Below are 25,436 nucleotides of genomic sequence, written 5' to 3'. Positions count from 1 at the left end.
CTAGATTTTCTGTTAACATCAACATGTCTTATCATATGCTTGTATTAGGTTTATTTTGTTTTGATTTTTCTCAGCAATGTGCACAACTTCATTTTGTGTGTTCTTTTAATTGATTTACACTGCTTATTTACTCTCCCCCTCCCCCATTCATTTTCCCATTTAGGACAAGGAATCTTTATAATCTCACTTACTTTCATTTGAAAGTAAGTGAGATTATTGACATAATCTCACTTAGTGAGATTATATTAGTCAATGAGCGAGTACCATATGGAGGTGGCAGAGCTTTCCTTCCTGGAAAATAGGCAAACTGGCTTGAGACAGCACTGCATTTAGTTGATAGTATACTGGCTTCATGACTTTTCTTACTTCAGCCTTAGCACCAATCAGCTGTCTCTCTTACCTTCACTCTACTCCCACCTCATTCCAGTATACTGTTTTTAATAGGATATTCTGTAGTTTGAGAAACACTGGTACAATGCAGTGGTATTTTTTATTTAATAGTCATGTTTTGAGAATTGGTCATGTAAAAATTAACACTTTTTTTTCCCTTAGTTAATCATGCTTCCATTTTATGCCTATAAACAAATTTTTCAAAATAGTTTCTTTTTGAAAGCATTTCTTCTGATTTTATTGCTCTGCCCGCTTTACTTTGAGTGCAACATTTAGTCTACTTTCCATACTGTAAAGACAGGTGTTTCTTTTGACAAAGAAAGATATAATGCATGTTTGAAAGCAATATATGTCAAAGATTATAGAAAGAATTCTTTACAGCCCAATGTGCTGCCATGGGACCATTAATCGAACAAGAATTACAGAAAATTGACAAAAAGCTTTCTGCTATGACCTCCTTGAACAAGGAAATTGTGGAAGCTCTAGATATGTATTATTCTGTTTCAAGGGAGACTTCATTGCATAGACATTATTTTCCTTATCCTACTTCATTTTCAACTTTTTTATCTGGACAGGTAAGTTAGCATTTTATTTTATTTTTTCAAATACACTAAGTGGCTTGTTATTAGTTGTACTTTCATCATCTTAGGAATCTAGTTAGGAATCTCTTCATAAGAGACACTTCCAGGTTATATGATGTCAGTAGGCAGATACTAAAGGATTGTGTCAGTTAATCATATAGTGGACCAGCAGTGGGACTTTGTGTACAGTACAAGTTTGTGTTAGATATGGCAGTACAGGTATTATGGAAACTGCCATCCTGTTGAGATTTTCATGCACAGTAGTGTCAGGAGTGTATATAAAGAGCGATTTATCAATTAGAAACATCCACAGACAGATTGGATTAATATGAGAGGCCAGAGGATTACAAAAAATTATGCATTTTAATAGTGGATGCAATCCATCAAATGGCAGTGCAGTAACAGTGGTCTGCAAAGAAGCATATCGGAATTCACAGTGAGTTAGACCTGTTCACGTATGGAGTGCAGCAACTATGGGTGTAGTGGATGGAGTCGGTGCTTACACTGAACACTCAAATGGAAAAGTATATTTGATTGTGGAAGAATGATATTGTTGAATAAAAATGGGAATAGAATGACTGATGAAAATGACATAGTGGAGTTGTTCAATGAACACTTTATTGGAGTATTTCATCCTGATGAAGTAGGTTTGAATATTAGAGGAATAGGGCTGGTTCGAGGTTTAGAGGTACAGGAGGAGAGTGTGTTTCAGATACTGAGTACTCTGGATGTTAATAAAGCAGTGGTACTGGATGGAATTTCACCTCAGGTTTTGAGAGAATGTGCTGAAGAACTGACATCTCCCTTGACCTGGCTTTACAGTGAAAGTCTGGCCAAGGGAAAGGTATCCAAGGAGTGGAAGGAGGGTAAGATAGTGCCATTGCATAAGGGAGAGAGCAGTCTGGAAGTGTCAAATTATAGACCAGATTGTGTTTCATCAGTAGTTGTTAAGATCTTGAATAAATTAATGAGGGATCATATACATCATTGTGCAGATGAGGGTAATGTTATCAGTGAGAGTCAACATAGATTTTTTAAGGGGTGCTCTTGCTTTAGTAATATGATTGCCTTTGATAATAAAGTGACAAGAGCGGTTGATGAGGGAAAGGCATATTCTGTCTTTTTTTTTTATTTTACAAATGCATTTGACAGGGTACCAAATGATAAGCTGATATTTAAGTTGCAGCAGAGGGTTTAGATGTCAGGTTAGTGAACTGGATTTAGGATTGGCTATCTGATAGATATCAGAGAGTTGTGTATGTAGCAGGGAATGGCAATATCAAAGAGACAGAAGGTTACAAGTGGAGTCCCACAGGACTCAATACTGGAACCTGTCCTGTATTGTTTAACCTTTATATCAGTGACATTGTCAATGGATTGCAAGGGGATAGTCAGTTGTTTGCAGATGATGTGAAGCTGTAAAACGTTATTAGTAATAGTGCAGATGTAGTAGTCCTGCAAGAGGATTTGAATAAGCTAAACAGATGGGTGAATGTATGGGGGGGTATCAGTTTAATGCAGCAAAGTCTTGAAGTTTGGGATACATTGATGGGAGACTGCATACTCTTTTGGAAGAACTGTACTGAAGATAGGGGAGGCAAGGGATCTGGGGGTAATGATTGATAGAAAGGGAACATATTGCAAAAGTGGTGACGGGTAATCCAGAGGATTGTGCAATACTGAGAAGGATGCTAACCTGCAGAGATAAGGGTTGTCATTCTATTGTATAAAGCCCTGATCAGATCACACTTGGACTATTGTTCTCAAATTTGGTCCCCAGGATTTGAAAGGGATAAATTAACTGTGGAAAGAGTGCAGGGGGGAGGGGGATAACAGAGATGGTATCAGGGCTATAATGTTAGTTATGTAGACAGTCTGAGGGAATGTGGACTGCAGAGTTTCATAGATGTGATTGACTTTTAAACTGTTGAGAGGTAGTTATAGGGTTGACACTTGGAGGTCTTTCGTTTGGTGGAACAGGGGGAAGGAGCAAGGACAAGGGGCCATCCCTAGAAGTTATGAAAGGAAGCTGTGAGCAAGAAAGTGAAGAGTGGTTTCTTTGCATGGAGGGTAGTTGAACCATGGGATGCATTGCCTGATTGAGTGGTGAGAGCACGAACAGTCAATGAGTACAAGGAATGGTAGATAGACTTTGTGTTTTCTAGGATGGGACTTCTATGATGAGTCTTGTGACTCCGTGGAGGAATGAATCATAATAATATTGCATGTACACTCGATGTAATCCTATCGGATGCACCAAATTGTGTTTATACCGAGTGTTAAGAAAAATTTACGTCAATAATTTTTTAAGAAAATTATTGACTCAAGACCAAATTTTAAAAAAAGTTTTAAAACAAAACAGTATACAATGTAAATATAATTAAATTAGTAACTATAAAACTAATTGGATTTTCTAAAACAAAACTTACTTTTGAGATCTTTAGAGGATAAATTCATTTGTGCAATGGCTCACTCTATTATTGGATTGCTATACATATAATTATATGTCTACCAGACTTAGTATTTTATTTTTTCACAACAAATTCGTGCAAAAATTTTTTTTCATCAGAGCAAGTTCTTTATCAGGCCTTTTCTCAGAATGCAAAACTTCTCCTTTTCTATTAGCTTCTCTGGGACTGTGTAGTATTTCCTTATTTAAGACATATATGTCCATTCATTTTGGAAGTTTTACCAAAACTTCTAAGACAAAATTCTCATCTTCATTCTCAAACTCTCTCTCTCTGTCCAGCTGTCAATCTCCCATCAGTCTCCTCAATGTGCATGTGCACTTGTTCAGCTAAGCAGCAGATGAGGTTGATAATTGTTGTCACATTGTCATTAGCAAAAGGTAAATGTCTTTATGGCTAATCACAGATGTTACTGTACACTTAACAATTATGAATTAGAATAAAGTATTTAAGTAAACATACAAACTATTGTTTTAATACTGACCATTTACAAACATCTTACATTATAGCCTATCAGTTTCACTAGCAAATTGATGCAATGATTTTAAAAATTCTTTTTAAGAAAATTATTGACCAAATTTTAAAAAAAGTTTTAAAACAAAACAGTATACAATGTAAATATAATTAAATTAGTAACTATAAAACTAATTGGATTTTCTAAAACAAAACTATACTTTTGAGATCTTTAGAGGATAAATTCATTTGTGCAATGGCTCACTCTATTATTGGATTGCTATACATATAATTATATGTCTACCAGACTTAGTATTTTATTTTTTTCACAACAAATTCATGCAAACATTTTTTTTCATCAGAGCAAGTTCTTTGCTAGCGAAACTGGTAGGCTATAATATAAGAAGATGTTTGTAAATGGTCAGTATTAAAACAATAGTTTGTATGTTTAATTATCAAACGACCAAATATGTTTAATTTAAAAAGTATTTAAGTATAAAATTTAAGTTGTCAGGTTTTTTTTTTTTTTTTTTGAAATATCACCAAGGACAAACTTTTTATTCTGATCTATGTATGTTCCTGGCAGTGGTCACTTATAAGTGACTACTATGAACATGCAATCAGACCTAAAAATCAATATAAGTATGTTTTTTTTACCTAAACTGCTTATGTTGCAGTGCACCTTATTCTGCATTTAGTCACCTGCAGCATTATGCATCACTTCAAGTTTTAATATGGCTATTTTTTCTGACCTAAGTTACTTGTCTTCAAGGCTATTGAATCTAATATATTAAGGAGAAGATGAAAGCATTACATTTTTAAAACAAATTTGTTAATATTGCTCTTATTAAAATCTATAATACAATCTTTTTTTTTTTTTTTAATGTTTTGTATGAGCCTCTGAGCTTAGGCAATAACAGGGATGCTCTGTGGTTGAAAAGACTAGAGTTTGAATTATCTTGCATCTGAAAACATGTTTTACAGTTACTTTACTGGAGAGAGGCTAAGAAAAATTGGGGAAGAGTAAGCTGAGTTCAGGCCAAATAAAGGTTGTCAAAATCAGATTTTCACTTTATGAAACAGAAAAATGATAGGAATATAGCAATATCTTTTAAAATCTTTAGATGTATTTTAATGGTCATGGAAAGCAGGATGGTGGCAGCTTTGTCTATGCTTTGTGAGTTGAATTTTAATTTCAGTTGTTTCATGAAATGTGACATGTGCTACATGTATTCATTATGTTATGTTGATAAGCTATGGAATTTTAAGATTGACATAGAAGGAGAGTGTGTGAAGTATAACTTGAATGCGGAGTTGACATATTGGTGACCGAGGGTGAAAGTAGTGTGAATGTGACAAGAAGAATGAGTTTTCATCTGATAACAAAGAAAGATAATGTGAAAGAGCAGTAAATGAGTGGTAAGAGAGTTATGTAATAGCGAATGAGTGATCTGGCAAAGGTGGCATGAATAACATGAACAATATGAGCATAGTAAAATCAGGAATAGCAATGTGGTGAATGAGAAAGATGGCACAATGGTAGAACAAATGAAGAATGGTAATAGCATAGAAGATATGAACACTCGTTGAGATATTAGAAAGAAATTGGTAAGGTTGAGGAATGAATTGAGTTGTATGTGGGTAGAGTGAGATACAACATTTATAAGAAGAGAATGGTAGTTGGAAGTGTAAGAAGGAATGTACCAGTGGCAGATGAGTCAAAGATGACTGATTGCATTGGAATGGTGGAGAGTAGTGAAATGCTGTATGGGAACTCTATGGTGAAAAATAAATGGTGTCGAAAGCGATCTGAGAGGAGCAGTGATAGGAAAAGGGATAAAGCTGTGGAGAGGAGAGGAATTGACTGTACTGGTAGGAAAAAAATTATCAAATTATTTGCATGGAAGTGTGAATCAGGTAGTACAGGATTTGCAGGGCTTAAAAACAGTGAAGTGAGATGGAGGTTTGTGCTAGCAAAATGATAGCAGAGAGTTTAGGAGAAGAGGAACGATCATGAATGGTACAATAGCTAGAATGTGGGAGGCGAGGACTTAAGTGCAAAGCTGGATATTTGATGAGAGAAGTGTGTGTGTGTGTAGCCAGTTGGAGAAAGAAAAACAAGACTATAGGACTATGAGTGTAGTATTATTATTATTCGTGACACCTCCAAGCAGTCCGAAGACTCATCGCAGGAGTACACCTACTGTACAACTCTCCATCTCCAACACTACCGAACCTATACTACCAATCAACTACATCAGCGCCATCTGCTGCCCACCACCACCACCACAACAACAAGTATTTTTTGTCTGTAAATTGCGTGTGTTCTGAAGGGCCAATTTGTCTGTATGCAGGATGAAAAACCAGAGTTTCCAGAAGAAAAAACCCTGCTACCTCCGTATGAGATCGGCTAACTCACCTTCAATTGAAAAAGTCCATATAAAGATTCCTGCCGTCACGACGGTAATATAACAAAATTGGTGAGAGATTTTTTTTTAGTATTTCTTCCAAGCCTCCATGGAGTCTTAACTCATCATAGGAGGTTGAAGACTCATAGACCACAACTACCATACCATACCATACCACCTGCGATTAGCTCTGCTAACACATTCCTGAATGCTAACAATGTCAGGTTATTTTCTAATATCCTCATTTTCAATATGATAATGCTACTGATGTCATATGTTCAGTCCCCTTATCTTTCTCAGGACTCTCCCATAGTGAAAGTTTTTTCTTTCACTTGGTTATACTATAAATTAAAGATGCCAAGAAATTATATTCTTCATTTCATCCTTATATAAAGGATGAAGCGAGGATATAATTATAAAGATATCTCTTTATAATTATATACCTTTATAATAATAATTGCCTTGCCTTGAATATATTGTGTTGGAGCACTCACCATCCACTCTGGCGATGCATTCCATTCATTAACCACCAGCCAAACAAAAAATCTCCTTATTAATATTGACCTTTGTACAGTTTCCAGGGATGACCTCTCATTCTCACATATTTTCCTATGCAATAATTCCCCTGAATCTGTTTCACTTACTTTCTCACTAACACATACATCTCAATCATACCCTCCTATGTGCCAAGCTCTGAAGACCATATTTTCTCAATCTGTCCTCTTACTCAATATTCCAGAGTCCCGAGACAGTCTTGGATTTCTGTGCACAGAATTCCAAATAAGGCCTGATAGTCTTATACAGTGGAACTATTTATCACCTTCTTATTCATACATGTCAACATTCTTTGCATCATAGCATTAGTTTTTTGGATTACCCTTGCTACTTTTGCAGTGTGTTTCCTGAACTTCAGTTTCCTCTTCACCAAGATTTCCAGATCCTTTGTCTACTTCAGGAGTTCCTCCTGAAGTAGAGTTCCTCCAATATGGTAAACCTCATTCCATATTCTCTGGACAAACTGCATAAGTTTATATTTAGCGACAATGAAATGACATCCCCCTATAGCCTAAAGCACCAACTATTCAAATTCTTTTTTTATAACAATACATCAGAACTTCCTGTCATTTCTCTTCCTAATTTAGCATCATTGGTGAAACACTGAATATCTCCTTTCACACCTTGAACTATATCATTGATGTATAAATTAAACAACAGTGGTCCTGGAACAGAACCTTGTGGTATTCCATTCATCACCTTCCCCTTACAGGGCACTTCACCTCCATATACAGCATGCTGCTCCTATCTGTCAACCATCTCTGTAACCACACTACCAAATAACTACCCATCCCTACTCAATTTCAACAGTAATTGAAATTGAGTGGGGAAGTAACAATTCTCAGACTCTTCAGCTTCAGTGTCTCTGGCAATACTTGCAAATCTCATACTACCTCATTCATGCTCCCAAATCATTTGTTCCAACCAGCATAGTCATGTCTTCTCCATTTTTTCTCCTTTCCACAGTCTATCACTCTTCCTGTCATTCCTCCTCTCTGACATACTTTTGACACCTGCTCCCTTTTCACATCATTCATCATTCCACAGTTTTTTGCATCTTCCTCTTTGTTTGCCATGTTATTCACCACATTTGTACTCCATTGGCTATTAGGGTGATAAGTTTTTTTTTTGCATGGGAAGAATGGTGGGTGAGTGGAATGTATTGCCTGAATATGTTGTGAATACTAAGAGTATGAATGAATTTAGCTTCAGTGTGATAGATATGTTACAGGTAGGAAAGATTTCAAAATTCCACACACATACTTATTTCACATTATAATGTAATACAATGTATATTTCTTATATAATTTATGTAATTGTTAGCAGTATAGACCTCTCTATCTCCCTCAATGAGTCTTTCTTTTTCATAACATTTTTACTAATTCACTTTTCTCTCACAGTATCTCTCTTTGCTCAGGTGAGTACTCATTCTTCTTGCTACATTTCTCACTACTATTACCCTCAATCAGCAGTACATCACTGCCCATCAACTCTGCATTCAAGTCACACTTCATGCACACACCTTCTGTATGTCTTAAAAATCCATAACTTATCAAACAATCTAATGGATACATGTAAGTACACCTCATATTTCATGAAATGACTAAAATAAGAATTCAATTTGTGCATAAACAAGCTGTTGCTATCTTGAATTTGATGAGTTGCAAATCCAATAATTGATGATGACATATTTCTGTGTACTGTTTGCAGTAGACAGATTTAAGGGAAGGAAGTGGGGGAGGGGGACTGTTGTGCTTTTTGGATCAATGCAAGGAGTATTAGGATAAAAGGTGCAGAATTTGGAGGCTTTGATTCATTTAATCAATGCAGAAATCATTCGTGTCAGTGAGATGTTAATGGAGGATGGTGTACTGACAGGAATAGAATGTGAAGGTTATAGCATTTTTTGAAAAGACAAAAAGATAAGAGGAGGTAGGGTATTACTGATGATTTCAGAAGAGTTATGTCCTCCAGTATGGAACTTGAAGAATGCAGTGATGATGATGATGATAGCTTTGAAACCATTTAGTGTGAGGTTCAGGTGAGCACAAATTTTCTGAAATGTTCAGACAGATGAATCTGGTGAGCAACAGGAAGGTGATAATAATGGGTGACTAACTATGAAGCATTGACTGGAAGCAGAGAGTAATGTGTGAGTAAGGGGATCGAATTCCTTAAGCTACTTAGGGACAACTATCTTATGTAGCATGTAGGAACTATCTTATGTAGAATCCCACATGTAGCTGAAAGCAACATGTGGGATTCAAGTGTTCGATTTAGTAATATTGTCTTATACAGTAATAATAGAAGATGTCGCCATGATGCCACCAATTGGGAAGAGTGATCATGTGGTTTTGACATGGGGAGTGGCTGGGCAGGTAATTCAGAGAACAAGAGAGAGAAAGAGATAGTGAAATTACAGAGCAGAAGAATATGCTGAATTAAGTAAACAGATTGGTGATGTGCAGCAGCTTGTCAGTGTAAGGGGAGAGAAATTAGCTTTGCCTAGGACTTAGTCCAGAATCAATTACATATGGCAATGTCAGAAATTCATTCCTAAAAGTTAGGAGGATAAATTAATAGGGTGAATAGCTGAATCATGGAATTATGCATGAGCTTCAGAGAAAGAGGATGTTATGTAGGAGATATAAAGAATGAGGTATCCTCCTTCATTAGCATGAGGAGTATAAAAGGTTGTGGGCTGGATAGGTGATGAGTGTAGTAAGGAAAGAGAAATTGGCATATGAAAGAATATTGAGTGAAGCAATAAAGCAAAATCATAGGGAATTCTACAGTTTAGTTAGTTAGTTTCGTATGATGATGCAATGGCCATGAGTCCTTTCTTTTAGGGTTACACGGTGATCAGCATTCATTTTAAAAGACCCACTCCCTCCACTAGCTCACACTGGAGTATACCGGATTTATTGTACTTGCAACATACCATATATAGGAGAAACAGGACGCACTATTCCTATTAGACAAAAAGAACGTAAACGACACATTAAATATAATAATTATGGTGAAGCTGGCCTTTCTGATCATGCCCTGAATACCTTACACAGAATTGAATGGAAAACCACCAGCTGTCTACATCACACTAGAACATGGTATGAACGGAAATTCAAGGAAGCCTGCGAGATTATCAGCAACCACCCCAATCTGAACAACAATGATGGTTTAAAAATCTCAAACATATGGAAGGTATATATTCGACTTTCCTCACCAAGAACAACTATAAACAGGACTGTAGAAAAATCCAGTATTGTAAATAAAAAATAGGAATTGTAATACTAAAAATACGACAACAATTGTTTCTGAAAAAAAACCATCTAAAAGAATGTTTATTCCTGTCATTGTAAAAATAGAATTTAGCTTGATGTAAAAAATTCTTATTTTATTTTATTTTTATTTTATTTTATTTTATTTCTTTCATTTTTTTTTAAATTTTTATTTTTTTTTATTCACCAGAGGTCATGCCAATAGAATAACCTGATCAAATCATTGTTTCTCTAGCTTACAGTTAATGATGTAACTCAGCTTGTTCTGTATATTTATGTATGCTCCAGATGATGATCTTGATGTGAAGATAGAAACGTCAGGATAATAAAAAAGTTTTTTAACACGACCATGAGTCCCTTTTTTACTGGGAGATATAGCATCATCTCAATCCCCCCCAATTTTATCCAGGCTCGGGACCAGCATAGCTGAAAATCAGACCTATGGCTGGGTCACTATTCCTGACTGTAATCCATGCGTGTTTACATGGCCGGTTTGCCTGCTTGCAGGATGAAAAACCCCAGATAAACTGGCAGAAAAAACCCTGCTGTCCACGCCAAGACCGGCTAACTTGGCTATGGCTGAGGAAGATCCTTAAGCTCCTCACGTCATCAACAGGAATTGAACCTAGGACACTCCTTCCCCAGGCATATGGTTGCGAAGCGCAAAGCCACTAGGGCAACCGCACAGACTACAGTTTGGTTACCAATTGAAGAGAAGGTGAATGTGGAAGACTGACTTTAGTTTCTGAAGATGGAACACAGGTCACATCTGCTTAAGATGTAGTGGAATATTTCGTTAGTGTATGTAGGGATTATAGAAAGATTATAGAAATTACAGAAGACTGAGTTACTTAATATTCTAAACATTTCAAGAATAGAAAGTGTTTAGAATATTAAGTAACTTGGTGATTGTAATGCTGTGTGATTGGATGGATATCATGTATATTATGGGAATGTGCAAGTGAGCTGGTAGTGCACTTGACTTGGTTGTTCAGTAGTCTAGCAATATGAACAGTCCCAGAGTGTATCAAGTGTAGTAGTGAAAATGTTAGAAATACTAGTTAGAGACAGAATACAAACCTGGATTGATGAGAATGGAATTTTTTTGCGAGAGCAGCATGGATTTGTTGGGGGGGGAGGAAGGTCATGCTTTAGTAACTTGGTTGCATTTTATAATAGGGTGATTAGTGTATTGGAGAGAGGAGATCCTTATACAGTGATTTATCTGGGTTTTGCTAAAGCATTTGGTAGAGAATCACATGCTAAGCTACTGTTGAAATTGAGCAGGATGCAAATGGACAGTCAGTTGGCTGCTTTGTTACAGGAATGGGCCTGATAGGAGCTGTTGAGTTGTATAGAGGTAGAGAAGGCAGTGTCCTGAAAAAGGAAGGATGAGTGCAGTACCAGAAGGTTTTATTCCTGGACAACTGTTGTTCAACTTATATATATCAGTGATAATGTTCACATCACAAAAGGCAATATTCAGTTGTTGCTGATGCTGCTGCTGTAAAAATCGTGTATAGAAGGATTTTTATACAAAAATACCTTATTTACCTATTTTACTAGTAAACAAAATTCACTAAAATACTTGTGGGTTAATAGAGAAATTTTCATATTTTTTAATTTGGAAATAATATTTTTTGTATATTACTGAATATTGTCACCTCAAAGGGTTTTTGTAAAAGAACAAAGGAATATAAGTGCAAGATAAATTGTCTAAAGAAACCTCTTAGTCACCAGTAATTCTAGACTGATTAAGGTATTAAAACTAATGACCTGTGGCAACTGCAACCTCGAAGGTCAACATTGCAAGGGGGTTTCCCCGCCTTAATGCAATGACCGAAAAAAAGGTGGTGGGTGCAGAACAATGTAATAGCCAGGGGATTGATATGTAGCAGAACCCAAGGTCATCAGAGAGATATAAGAGGGGGTTTGCTATGCCGATAAAGGGGCTTTTTAGTGGTTCCTTGGTCAGCGAGAAGTTACAAGGTCACGTGAAGTTACGGGCTCGAGAAGGCGACGAGGTCAGCGAGGGTCGAGCAGTTACCGGGATAAGATGTACAATAGCGACGGAGTTTTGCTAATCATCGTAGAAGATGATTTGCAATCGCCAACAGGACCTGCGTTCCAGCCATTAGATGCCAGAAGCGCGAAACAACTAATTTAAGTTGTTCCTAGAAAAAAGTAGATACTGGAGTTCAGTGCCGCCAAGTTCCTGACGCTCGCAAAAAGTAAGAGGAGATCTCAAAAATCCCGTAGAAAGTACCTGTGTTTGTTGCTTAATGTTGGACAGTAATAGAAGGAAGTGATTTCAGGGATCATTCAGAAAAACCAGACATTTGTTCAATGTAAGAACTTTCCTTTATTTAGTTAGAAATAAGAAATTGTGATGGTGATTTAATTAAGAGACTTGTTTTATAGTGATACTTGAGGACTTTAGGCCTTATGCTGATATTTGAAGTACAGGTAACCCTCGTATAACGTGGATGTTAGGTTCCATAGAAATGCCACGTTATACGAGACTTAGATCTTGTGGAAAGAGTAGGGTTAGGTTCCGAAATCTTTTTTTTTTAATTATATAATGTTGGATTCTGATTATGTAGAGATTAAAGTAATTATTATTTGGTTCAGAATCCAACATGATCTTCCATCACAAAGGCTAGACTTGTAAATATTATTTAATGTAAACAACTTATTTTACAAACTAATATTCATATAACTTCTTAATTTTGTCTAATATTTAATTAATTAATCAAAGATATATGTATTAATAATGAAAAGACTGTATTAAATATTATTAAGCTATTTTATTTATTACTATGTTAATATTATAAGAGTTTGTATTTGATAATTTAACTGCGCATTAATTGAAATGTAAATATTCCTTATATTTATTCCTATTTGTAGAAGTTTAGCGTTATGCAATACCTCAATTTTATTATATTTTGTTTGGTTGTCGTGGAAACGTATGTGAGTGAACGAGCACGTTTTTGGAACAGAACGTGGGGAGAAAGCTGAAAGTTTACTAAAAAGGAATTAGTTAAAGAGATCACGAGAAGAATTTAGGAGGGAAAAACTGATATAAAAAGCGAGGAACGCTGGAAAAGAAAAGAAGAGATTTATTAGAGAGGGATTGGCATTAGGTTGGAATCGGAGCATTCGGCATTCGAAAATCACAGTGCGATAATAGCGAGTCGGCAAGTCACTCAAGCAGCTAAATAAAGTCGAGAAGCAGTTAGCTTATAAGTTTCGGAATAACAAAGAAAGCTACGGTAAACAGCTGAGCGACTACTAAATAGACTAGCGATATTTGAATTGGGATTTAATTTCAGCGCCGACCTTTCAAGGACATACGGAACCTTGAAGTAAAACACGAAGTTACTAGAGGATAGTAGAGGCCGTAAAATTGATTGTGTTTAGAATTATAGTGCCTAAAGAATTAATTGAATGCTGGAGGAATGAACACCTGTGCATATAAAACCCCAAGTTAAGAATTATTGTGCTCAGTAGTAATCAGTAGTGCTTCATACAAGAACGTCTGATTATATGTATTGTGCCTGTGAATTAATTCAGCTAATGCTTAGAAGATTTATTTTAATGAGTGCTGCTTATTGTTAAAAGTGTTTACGATTATAAAAAGTGTTTGTGTATAAGTAGATGAAGATAAAAGATTATCGGTAAGATTATTCCAACCTTAATATTTCTGTACAGAGAAGTGTGTGAGTTTCATCCTAGAATTTCCTTATGTTAACAGTAACTATCGCGAAGATTAACTGAAGTGAAAATTTAAAAGTGTTTGCTTGTAAAGCGGTGTTACTGCGATTTTATTGTATTTTGGAACTTAAAGAACTGTGAGAAGACTGTATTAGAGATAACAAGTTTACCATTGTCTGAGTTTGTATGACAGTATTATCAGAAAGGCTGAAGTGTTTATAATAACTTAATTAGTGATTTGATCCTAAGTGTAAAATTTGTGATTTTAAAATTAAATGTTTGTTTTTGTTTATCTAAAGTTGTATTTTGCCTGAATCTCTTTTACTGCACACCATTCATAAATTATTCAAACCAAAGCAGGTAAAATAAGTAAGTTAAATATACTCGGCCAGTATATATATAAAATTAACACCTAAAAGGAGAGATAGTTGTGAGTTGGTTTATCTTCAATTCTTGAACTAATTCAGATATAAAGTGGCACAGTCTTTAAATATCCAACAATAAACAACAATAACATATCCAACAAAAACAATATTTTTATTTAATTCAGGTAATTCATGTAAGTTAAGAAAACATAAACTATGAGACAAATACATAGTATAAAATTATAAAAATTACAAATTGTACATATATTTCATTGCACATAATGCATAAATGTTTTGGATACAATAAAATAAAGCGCATATTTTAATCGTCATCACTGTCTTCAGAAATAACATTTCGTAGATGTTCTTTAAGTGGCCGGAGGTCGTCACCACTTGAAATCTCTTGGACATCATTTGTATAATTCTCATTGCATACTTCGGCTGGTTTAGTCATCAAGAAGTCAGTAATAAGACTTTGCTTTCCACTATGCTACAATTTTTTTATTAAGTTCATAATATGGCGCTAAACAAAAATCCAATTGTCTCGTGAATTTTCCCGAGCGCTCCATTGCAGGATCATTATCTGTAAAATAACTTCCTAGCTTTCTTGCCAAGTCCAATCCTTCTGCTAATTTCTTTAAACTGAATTCTTTAACGGATTCATCACAATCAGAATTTTCAGCAGAACTTTCCCTGCCATTTGGTTCGACGCCATCTATTAATTGTACCAGTTCCTCCTCATTTAAATCTGTTTCTCCATCAATTAATTCACTAATTTCATTTTCAGCCATATCGCTAAAGCCCTCTCCACCAAAAATGTGTGTGACGTTTATTATACGACATAGCTCGGCATCCACTGGCAGTACGAAATTTTGTTCCAGAACGGCTTCAGGCCATATTTTTTTCCAGCAAACATTCACCATAGAGGATTGTAATTCCTTAATGGACAGAGAAATAATTTTTACACAATTCAATATTGAAAACTCTTTCCACGCTTGAGGCAGTCATGTTTGGATTAGATTCCATTTTCCAAAATTAATTGAAATATTCGCTGAATATAATATGACTTGAATGTTGATATTATTCCTTGATTGAGTGGTTGAATAAGTGAAGTAGTATTAGGCGGCAAAAAATTATTTTAATATTTGGATGGCTTAAATTTGTTGGGTGGCCTGGTGTGTTATCTAAAATTAGTAGAATTTTGAAGTCCACATTCTTTTTCTTTGTGTAACTTTCTACATTGGGTAGGTACAAAACACTTGAAAAACCAATTTTCAAACATGCTAGCTGTAACCCATGCCTTTTTGTTGGCTCGCCAATAAACAGGTAGGGTGGACTTGTCGAGCCCTTTCATCACACGAGGATTTGCGGATTGGTTAATAAACATTGGTTTTGTCATGTAATCACCTGATGCATTACTACAAAACAGTAGAGTAATTCTATCTTTGGAAACTTCGAATCCAGGAGTTGATCTTTCATTTTTCGAAATATAGTTGCATTTTGGCATTTTTCCCCAATATAACCCAGATTCATCTGCATTGAACACCTGGTCTGCACTGTAACCACCTTCTTTAATGATTTTTAAAAGTTCTGCTGGGTATTTCCGGGCTGCTTCAATGTCTGCTGATGCTGATTCTCCCTGGATTTTAAGATCATACAAAGAAAACCGTTTTTTAAAGTTTTCGAACCAACCCTTACTGGCACAAAATCCATGCTGAGAGATTTCTTCTGAAGAATCTTGATTGAGTTCTTTTAAATATTTATAAACTTTGAGAGCTTTTTGCTTAATAAGGTGTCCATCCAAAGGAATTTTCTTTTGAGTGCAATCTTCTATCCAAATCATTAGAGATTTCTCCATTTTTTTCTATTAGAATATCGCGAACATGAGCAACACGCTTTGCACTTACCGTTGACCCAGCAATAACACTTTCTCGGATTTTATGTTCATTTTGTTTGATTGTTCGAATTGTTGATTCATTTAAATTCAGAGTCCTTTCAACAACTCCTGATTTTTCTCCAATTTTCAACCGATCCAAGATTTTAATTTTTTCTTCGAGAGAAATGAATTTCCTCTTCAATGTTGGTGTTTCCCCTTTCGTTGTAGTTTTAGTGGCCATTACAATAAAAATAAACTTTTACATAAAAAAAAAGCATTACATATGTTTGTAACTCACCAGAAAATAAACTGCTCAGCTTGAGAATAACACACTTATCATTTTAAATGTGCTTTCCTGGCAGAAAACGAAGACAATTTTCAACAAGAAACACTTTATACAGTAAATCCTAGATGGCGAACCTATGGCACTCGTGCCAGAGTGGGCACATTTGAGAATTTTGCTGGCACGTCATTGATTTACAGGTGATATCCTTTTATATGCTTATAAATTATTCAAGTTTTTTTTTTTAATTGTTACAATACATACTAGATGAATTTTGTTTTACACAAGACAGCAGCTATAAAGACGTGCATATGATTGGTGCGATATTAACAAAAGATCGCGTGACCCAAAGACAAAAGCAACCGGCAAGTGTTGAGTTGAAATGCTAATTCTCTTCAATCGAATTCCATAACATCTGAAACTGTCATAACAACATTCACAACAGGGTGTCATTTATCGTTCCGATGGAACTTCTCATTACTGACTGGCTCAACTCACACAAACATTTCAACCCTTGGCTGAATTTTATGGCTTCTTGGCAGGCGAAATCACACATTCATTATATGGCATGTTTCAATTCTTGGTAGTCTTTTATTTTAAGTTAGCCTTTGTGATCTGTCATAATGACATCGAGAGTTTCAAATGCAATAAAACAAAACACTTATTTCATAATTGAAAAATTGGACAATAGTTTTTAGTTAGTTTTAGGTGCAACATATGGTTTTGCTTAAGTTTATACAGCATAGTTTCTGTGAGAGGGGACGTGATTTATTAGCTAGCGCTGTTATTATTCTATCTGTCTTTAATTGCACTATCTGTTGAGAACATAGACTGCAAAAGCCTCTGTACAGTAACTTATTCAGTGATACGATAAAACTAAATTCGATACTTATACCTACTTGTGCGATACGGACAGACACAAATTTAACGAAGATAAAATTTGATTTTTAAGTCCCGTGGTGAAAAATATGAAAAAAAAAAAATAAATAAAGGGATACTACAATTTGTAGATCACATTATATCGAAACCGTGTTATACGACGGTTACCTGTATTTTGTTATATGTGAGAGAAGGTCTGGCTAAAAATTTAAGGTGAAACATCGTGTATTTAATGTTATAGCTATTGCCTAAACCTGCAGAATTTTATGTAAAAATTGATCCGAGTATTATACCAAGTTTAACGAGAGAAAATTATAGACACTTGGTCTTACTAGAATTGATTATGATAAGGAACTAAATTGTAAACGTAGTCATTAGTTATGATTTGAAGCATAGAAGCTAATTTACTTAGTACTTAAAATTGACCCATTGTACATTTCATTGATGTTAAATAAATTGTTTTCTTGTTTAAATAACTTGCCTGATTTCTATTTCCAATGCACTACTCATCAATTCGAATCTGTGAGCCTTAAGGTAGATATTGTCACGACTGCATAACAGAAAACTTAAGTTGCTAGATTTAATTAGAATTAAGAGAGAGAGGTTCCGTGTGTTTTACTGTGTGTTATTCTTTTGGAGGGAGATTCAACTCCTACCCACGAATTTGGTGGTGCAGCTGGAAACTAAATAAATTTTCCAAATTCAGTTGAGAATAAACACCAGTAGGTCAGACAAAGAGATTCACTCCAGCCAGAGGCGATTTCTTTGTTCTGTAAGTTTTGCACACGTGAGTTTTATTATTTGCGGCCATAAGTCAGATGTATAATAAAGGTTAAGAAGAAAGGTTTAAATGAGATAACTATAGTTTTTACAAAGGCGCAGAAGACAAGATATATTTTAATAAGATAATAATAAAAATAGCATATTTTCACACTGCTAAATTATGAAGGGCAATATCAGGAAGTTCTGATGTATTGTTGTTTTGAACAGGATTTGACAATGTTGGTGTTATGGGCTGAAGAACAGGAATATATTTCATTGTTGCTAAGTGTAAATTTAAGCAGTTTTTCTATAGAAGATGGAATGAGGCTGACTGCATTGGAGGAAATTTGCTTCAGAAGGTGGAGGAGTGCAGGGATCTGGGGATCTTAGTCAATAGGAAAGTGAAGTTCGTTGGATGCATTACAAACGTTTTATGGGTTAGCCAGAAGATTGCTGATATAATGCAAAGAATGCCAACATATAAGGTGGCGATAGATCTACTAAGGTACTAATTAGGCTAATTTAGATTTCTGTACACAGATCTGGTCACCTAGCTATATTGGCAATAAGGAAACATTGGAGAGAGAGAGAGACTGTGTATAGGTGAATAACTGACTGTCTCAAAATTCTGGAATATTGAGGGAATGTCATCTTCAGAGCTTTGTGTATAGGACTGGTTGTTAGAATTGAGATGTATAAATTGATGGGAAGAGCCTATCTAAAGGATATAAAGGAATTGCATAATTGGTGATGCGATTGAGAGGTCATCCCTGGAAGCTGTACAGAGATCATGTAAGAAAGTGAAAAGATTTTTTTTGTTTGGTGTGTACCATTCCGGGCAGAACAGGGGGTAAGACAGGGATGCATCTTGTCCCCTCTTCTTTTTAATTGTTTTCTGGAATATGTCATAGATGAAGCTCTTTATGAATATGACACTGGAATAGTAGTTGGTGGACTAAGAATAAATAACTTGCGTTTCGCTGACGATATCGATCTTCTGGCAGAAAGTGAAGAAGAATTACAAGAGATAACCAGCCGTGTTTTCGGAACGTTAAAAAAAAAAATATGGATTATACATAAACCTACAAAAAACAAAAACAATGATAACCTCAAAATCAGACATTGAATTCTTAAAGATACAAATTGGCAATAAGCAAATTGAGAATGAGAAATGTAAAGAAGTTCAATTATCTAGGAAGCACGTTGAGTCAAGATGGTCGTTCAAAAACCGACATTAAATACCGAATTGCTAAGGCAACCGTGGCCCTACAGAAGTTAAAACCATTGTGGGGAGATAACAGAATAGCAATCGCAACCAGACTAAGACTAGTTGACACCTTGGCGAATTCTGTCCTCTTGTATGGTTGTGAAGCCTGGACTTTATTGAAGGAAGATGAGAGGAGACTCCTGTCTTTCGAAATGACAACTTACAGAAGACTTTTGAGAATTCCCTATACCGCTCACAAAACCAATGAAAATGTCCGAAAACTGATTGACTCAATAGATGGGAGAAAAAGGGAAAATATTCTGACAGTCATCAGAAGAAGAAGACAGATGAAATGGTTCGGACATGTGGAGAGGGCTAATGGCATTCCAAAGCAAGCACTAGAAGGAATCATTCCAGGATCAAGGGTTAGGGACCGACCTCGATTAAAATGGACTGATAACATCAAAAAATGGACAAATTCCTCCCTTTCTCAACTGGCATCAAGAACAAGAGACCGAGACGACTGGAGGAGGCTAGCAAAGAGTATCACCTACTAGCCATGAATGACCCAATGGTCCATTTAGGACTATGGGAGAAGAAGTAGTGCACAGATCTGATCACCTAGCTATATTGGCAATAAGGAAACGTTGGAGAGAGAGAGACTGTTTACAGGTGAATAACTGACTGTCTCAAAATTCTGGAATATTGAGGAAATGTCATCTTCAGAGCTTTGCATATAGGAGGAGGATTGGTTGTTAGAATTGAGATCTATAAGATGATGGGAAGAGCCTATCTAAAGGATATAAGGGAATTGCATAATTGGTGATGCGATTGAGAGGTCATCCCTGTAAGCTATACAGAGATCATGTAAGAAAGTGAAAAGATTTTTTTTGTTTGGCAGGTCAGGTGGTGAATGATTGGGATGCATTGACAGAATGGGTGGTGAGTGCTCCAACATCGATGTTTAGGCAAGTAAATGTTCAACCTCTCACAGTGAGTCATCAGATTCCAGGGAGGCTTTGAAGTAATACCATATACCAATATCCCAGTAGTAACAGAAGGCAAGTTCCCTGGACTCAGAGAAGTTTAAGAGAGCACTGAACATCTTGTACTTTGTCCTCTGTGTTATTGTTGATCAGTGTTCCTTACTTCATCTATATCGTGTGGGGGGTGTCACTTCAAAGCTCAGTTGTGGGTCATAAATATGTGCTTCTACGTGAGATTACTCTTTGATGGTTGGATCATATACCATCAGGGAATACAAATAGCTATTAGTGCATTTCGTATATCACCCATTCAGAGCCTGTATGTTGAAGCAAACGAACCTACTCTATCATTTTGACATAAGCAATTATAACTTAACTATGACTTAAAAATAAAATCATTGTTTAACCATCCCTTATGGACTATCATTTCTTCCCTACATTGGGAAGTTCAGTGCAACACACACACACACGCGCGTGCACACACACACGCACACACACACACACACACATCAGACTGTCTGTCTCTTTAATATTCATGTGAAGATGATATTAAAGCATTTATCATTTATGTAGACATTATTATCAGGATCAAAGATAATAGTCCTTCCCCTTGTTTGTGCTCCTCAATGCTGCTTCTCAAAGTCATTTAGTCCTCCATCACCCTATTTTAAACTGTTTTCAATTCTGTACTCAGTTCACACAGACTCAATTCTGTACTGTAATCTCAAACCATCATGTCAGTGTGTACTGATTGTGATTGGAGACATCTATTGGATTTGCTGCTTTTTTTCTGATCATGTCTTCTCTGGTCAGCTGCCACTTGAATGTATTTATTATGATGAACTGCATGTCATAGTAGTTACACCTTAATGAATAAAAGAAAATTGCTCCTGGAATGATTATGACTAATACATACATACCTCTGAGCTCTTTACAATCCACTGGTGGTTTACCAAATTTGCCACTTATGATTTCAGATGAAGGCACTTAATCTAGATCAAATTATCAATAATATTTTCTATAAATGCAGTTAAGAGCCAATAAATTACACTTGAAATAATAAATTATATTCTTAAGTATAAAGAGCTAATAAGCTTCATTTCGGCAATGAAAACATTACTAAAATTAAGGGGATATTGAATCCCACATAGTTTTAAAACCGAATAAGAAACTCAAAGATAGGAATCTCAGAGTTTCTTGCCGAATATAGTAAACTATAAAGTATCGGCGGACACTAGCGTTAGCAAATGCAAGTGATCCTAGTACGTAGTACAATCTCGGGCAACTCGTTGCAAAGGTGAGTAAAGTTCAGATCGCTATTCTTAGGTATTTTCCATAATGTAAAAACACATTTCCTAAGAAACGTATGCTGTTATTACATTATGGAGGGAGGTCACTGCCCAGACCGGTTTCAGCCTTTTTTGAGGCTTCATCAATGAGCAGCTAGACCTAATACCGAAGTGTATAGCGAAAAGAACTTATATACTCTGCGAACGAGTTGGCCAAGCAGGTGCAACCATTAAGTTAGTTAAGTATAAAGAGCTAATAAGCTTCATTTCGGCAATGAAAACATCACTAAAATTAAGGGGATATTGAATCCCACATAGTTTTAAAACCGAATAAGAAACTCAAAGATAGGAATCTCAGAGATTCTTGCCGAATATAGTAAACTATAAAGTATCGGCGGACACTAGCGTTAGCAAATGCAAGTGATCCTAGTACGTAGTACAATCTCGGGCAACTCATTGCAAAGGTGAGTAAAGTTCAGATAGCTATTCTTAGGTATTTTCCATAATGTAAAAACACATTTCCTAAGAAACGTATGCTGTTATTACATTATATATGGGATACATTATATATGGGGTTCAGATCGCTATTCTTAGGAAAATACCTAAGAATAGCGATCTGAACTTTACTCACCTTTGCAACGAGTTGCCCGAGATTGTACTACGTACTAGGATCACTTGCATTTGCTAACGCTAGTGTCCGCCGATACTTTATAGTTTACTATATTCGGCAAGAAACTCTGAGATTCCTATCTTTGAGTTTCTTATTCGGTTTTAAAACTATGTGGGATTCAATATCCCCTTAATTTTAGAAATTATATTCTTGTTTTTATCCCTTTTCCAAGCATGAGAGCTAACAAAAGTTTGCAAGGGAAATATCTTCACAAATTGATTACCTGTATGTAGAGACAGTTCATTTTGATGTGTATGTTACCATGCATTATGTAAAGAGACTCTTCAGTGGGAGCTAGACTTGCGGACGTATTGAGAATTAAATTCATGGCAGAAGTCATATTTCTATATATAAATAGCAAAATGTTGTATTACCATGTTATTAAAATATTCTGGATGAGAAATAGTTATACAATAGATATTTGATATAGTGAATTTGGAGGAGGGGAGCAACCTTCCTCTCCCACACATTTCCAGGAAATAGAAAAGGGCAGGAAACAAACAATTCGCAGGTAACATACATGAAACCTAGGAAATGGCAACATGAACAAGTATAAATACAAACAGTAATGGGAGACATAAGAAAGAAGAGTGAAGTATGAAATTATAAAAATGAAAAAGCAGGCTGGTTGGCCGAGTGGTTAGTGTATCCGCTCTCCAGCCAAAAGGCTGCGGGTTCAAATCCCGCCATGGGCATGGATGTTTGTGAATGTCTGTGAAAATACTAGTGGTGGTAGTGGATAGTAGATGCCGTTGGTGTAGATGACGCATTTTGGTGGATGAAGTTGAGAGATGGAGAGTTGTAGAGTAGGTACCCTCCCTCGATGAGTCTTGGACTCCCTGGAGATGTCACATAATAATAAAAAATCCAGAATTTATGTTTAAATTTTGAAATGTCACTTACCTGAAATCTTCATAGTAGTAAACTAAACATACAATCTGTACCATTAAAATGAAAAATAACTAGTTAAACATAGTATGAATTTTACTTACATAAATTTTTTTATTAACATAAACAAAAGATAATTTTGCATCATGTCTGGTCTTCCTTTATCCATCACAACACACTTGTTTCTACCAGTAATTGTAGTAGTTGCAACCCATGAACCAGCGGCCAGTGTAATAATGAATGCAAGCTTTCCATTGTTTAAATTTTTCCAAATATTTTTCACTACAGATGTTAACTGTTATTATTACTTGCTTTCTAGTTGTTTTTTTTTTATTTTTTTATTATTTCTGTTACTTCCATGAAGTGAAACTAGTTTCACTTCATTCAAACTAATTTCACAAAACTAGTTAAAATAAAAACATAGTTTCTGTTTGACATCTTTGTTTGGTTTTATACCAGAAAAAATAGTTCTAAAAATGTCCTGTCTCCACAGAAGCCTGTGCAATAAGATACAAACTCACAGTGAGCTTTTGCTTATGAGTGTGAATAAATTCTAAAATCTAAGAATAAACAAAAACTCTTTCACAATAGGTTAACATTTCTATTAAGGTATAAAGACAATGGGTCATTCCTCATTTTTTTAAGATTGCACTGGCAGTTCACTACTAAATGCCCATTAAGAATTTACCATTGCACTGAAGTGCATTACTTAAATGTATAGCACACAAGAGGTTGGAGCTTTTAAAAATTGACAGCCAGTCATATATGCTTTGCACAGAATTATCTTCTTCTCTCCCTGCAAACATCTGGAATAGTTTGGGCAGACTTTCCTATGAGAAATCAGAACACATTAGTACAGTAAGCAAAGAAAGAATGAAGAAGAAGAAGCTTTCAAACTTTATCAAAGAAAGAAACAGCCATAGTGACAGACAGACTCCCACTCAATAAAATAGTTATTAAAAAGTCCTAATAGTTATAAAAAAAAAGTTAGGGGACTGAACAGATAGCATCAATGGCAGTATCATATTAAAAATAAGGATATTAGGAAAGAATTTGATATTGTTAGCATTCAGGAATGTGTTAGCTAATCTCAACTAATCTTCCTACCAGAATAGACAACCCCCCCCCCTCCAATTTGCCAACACACTTGACCTCTTCCTACAAGCTCCGCTTTCAGGCATACTGTGGTTGTCAGTTCTCCTCTTGGAAACTTGGACCACAATCTCATACGTCTCTTTTGCCACAGAATAACCTTCACTCACCAGTTTACAGTCCTGTGTCCTTTGGCACTATAAGGGTGCAAAATGGGAGGACCTCTGTGACGTCTATTCCTTCTTCCTATAGTCCGACTACCGCTTCATTCCTTCTGATCCAAACACATGCTCAGACTGAATAATGGAAATCATCCTCACAGGAATGAAGGCTTCTTTTTAGTGAGGGGGAAAGACATGAAGAAATATGCAACAAAAATGCATTGAAAAAAGTAAAAACAAGTATATATAAATCAGCCATTAGACCATCCTTGTTTCATGGAGTAGAGACATGGGCAACAAAGAAACCTTAGGAGGAACAATTGGAAAGAACAGAGATGAGGATGCAAAGCTGGATAAATGGAACATCAAGGAAAAAACATAGGAGGAATGAAGATGTAAGGAAGGAGATGGGGGTTAGAAAAATTACTGACAAAGTGAGAGAGTTTGGCCATGTATGGAGAAGACCGGTAGACCACCCCATTCAAAGAGTCGCAACAATGGAAGTGAAGAGTAAGAAGATCAAGGAATGGTGGTGGAAAAACATAAAAAGTGATATGGAAGAAGTTGAAATGGAAAGGAGGGATGCCCAACATAGAAATAAGTGAAAAAAAATTGTCCGAGCAGCAGACCCCAGGACTGTCTGGAACTAAAATACTGAAAAGAAGAATGAAGGCTTTCATCCTTTATTCCACCCCAATTTTTTAGCCACCATCTAAACCTTGGTTCTCAAAAAAGTATCCATTGCTGTAAAAGAAAAAACCTCTGCTTATTACAATTGGCTCAAGACAAAAACTCCAGCTGCCCTCTCCTAAACTGAAGTTCACAACAGTTGCAAAAGAATCATCACCATGTCCAAGTCAGATTTTGAAAAGACCAGATACTGCAAACTCACCTCCTGCCCAAATGAGAGGTGCTCCTTCTTGTCCCTTGCCAAGGCCATTGGCAAGGGACAAGAGCCTCAGCAAAAGACAAAGCCAACTTACTGGCATCACTCTTCTCCTCCAATTCCTGCATTTATGACCTGGACAAAGTTCCCTCCACTCAACAAAGAACAGCTCCCTTCATGTCTCCCATAGTCCTCCAAAAAAAAAAAATCCAAAGAATCCTAAATAACCTGAACACAAAGCATCT

At 35.9% G+C, this 25,436-nt stretch overlaps 1 protein-coding gene across 1 annotated transcript in view; it reads left to right on the top strand.

The window, feature by feature from the left end:
- LOC150107048 (signal transducing adapter molecule 2-like) overlaps positions 1 to 25,436 on the top strand; it is a 387,379-nt gene that overhangs the window by 274,531 nt on the left and 87,412 nt on the right. The window contains exon 11 of the mRNA XM_090392915.1: positions 772 to 965. Within this exon, the coding sequence (XP_090249041.1) occupies positions 772 to 965 (194 nt within the window). The remainder of the gene's footprint in view (positions 1 to 771; positions 966 to 25,436) is intronic.

The sequence above is a fragment of the Typopeltis vanoorti genome, chromosome 5, assembly GCF_054136105.1.
Source record: "Typopeltis vanoorti isolate ZY-2024b chromosome 5, IOZ_Tvanoo_1.0, whole genome shotgun sequence".
Classification (NCBI taxonomy): domain Eukaryota; kingdom Metazoa; phylum Arthropoda; class Arachnida; order Uropygi; family Thelyphonidae; genus Typopeltis; species Typopeltis vanoorti.
The sequence above is the reverse complement of the archived record's forward strand: the minus strand, read 5'-3'. Positions and strand labels throughout refer to the sequence as shown.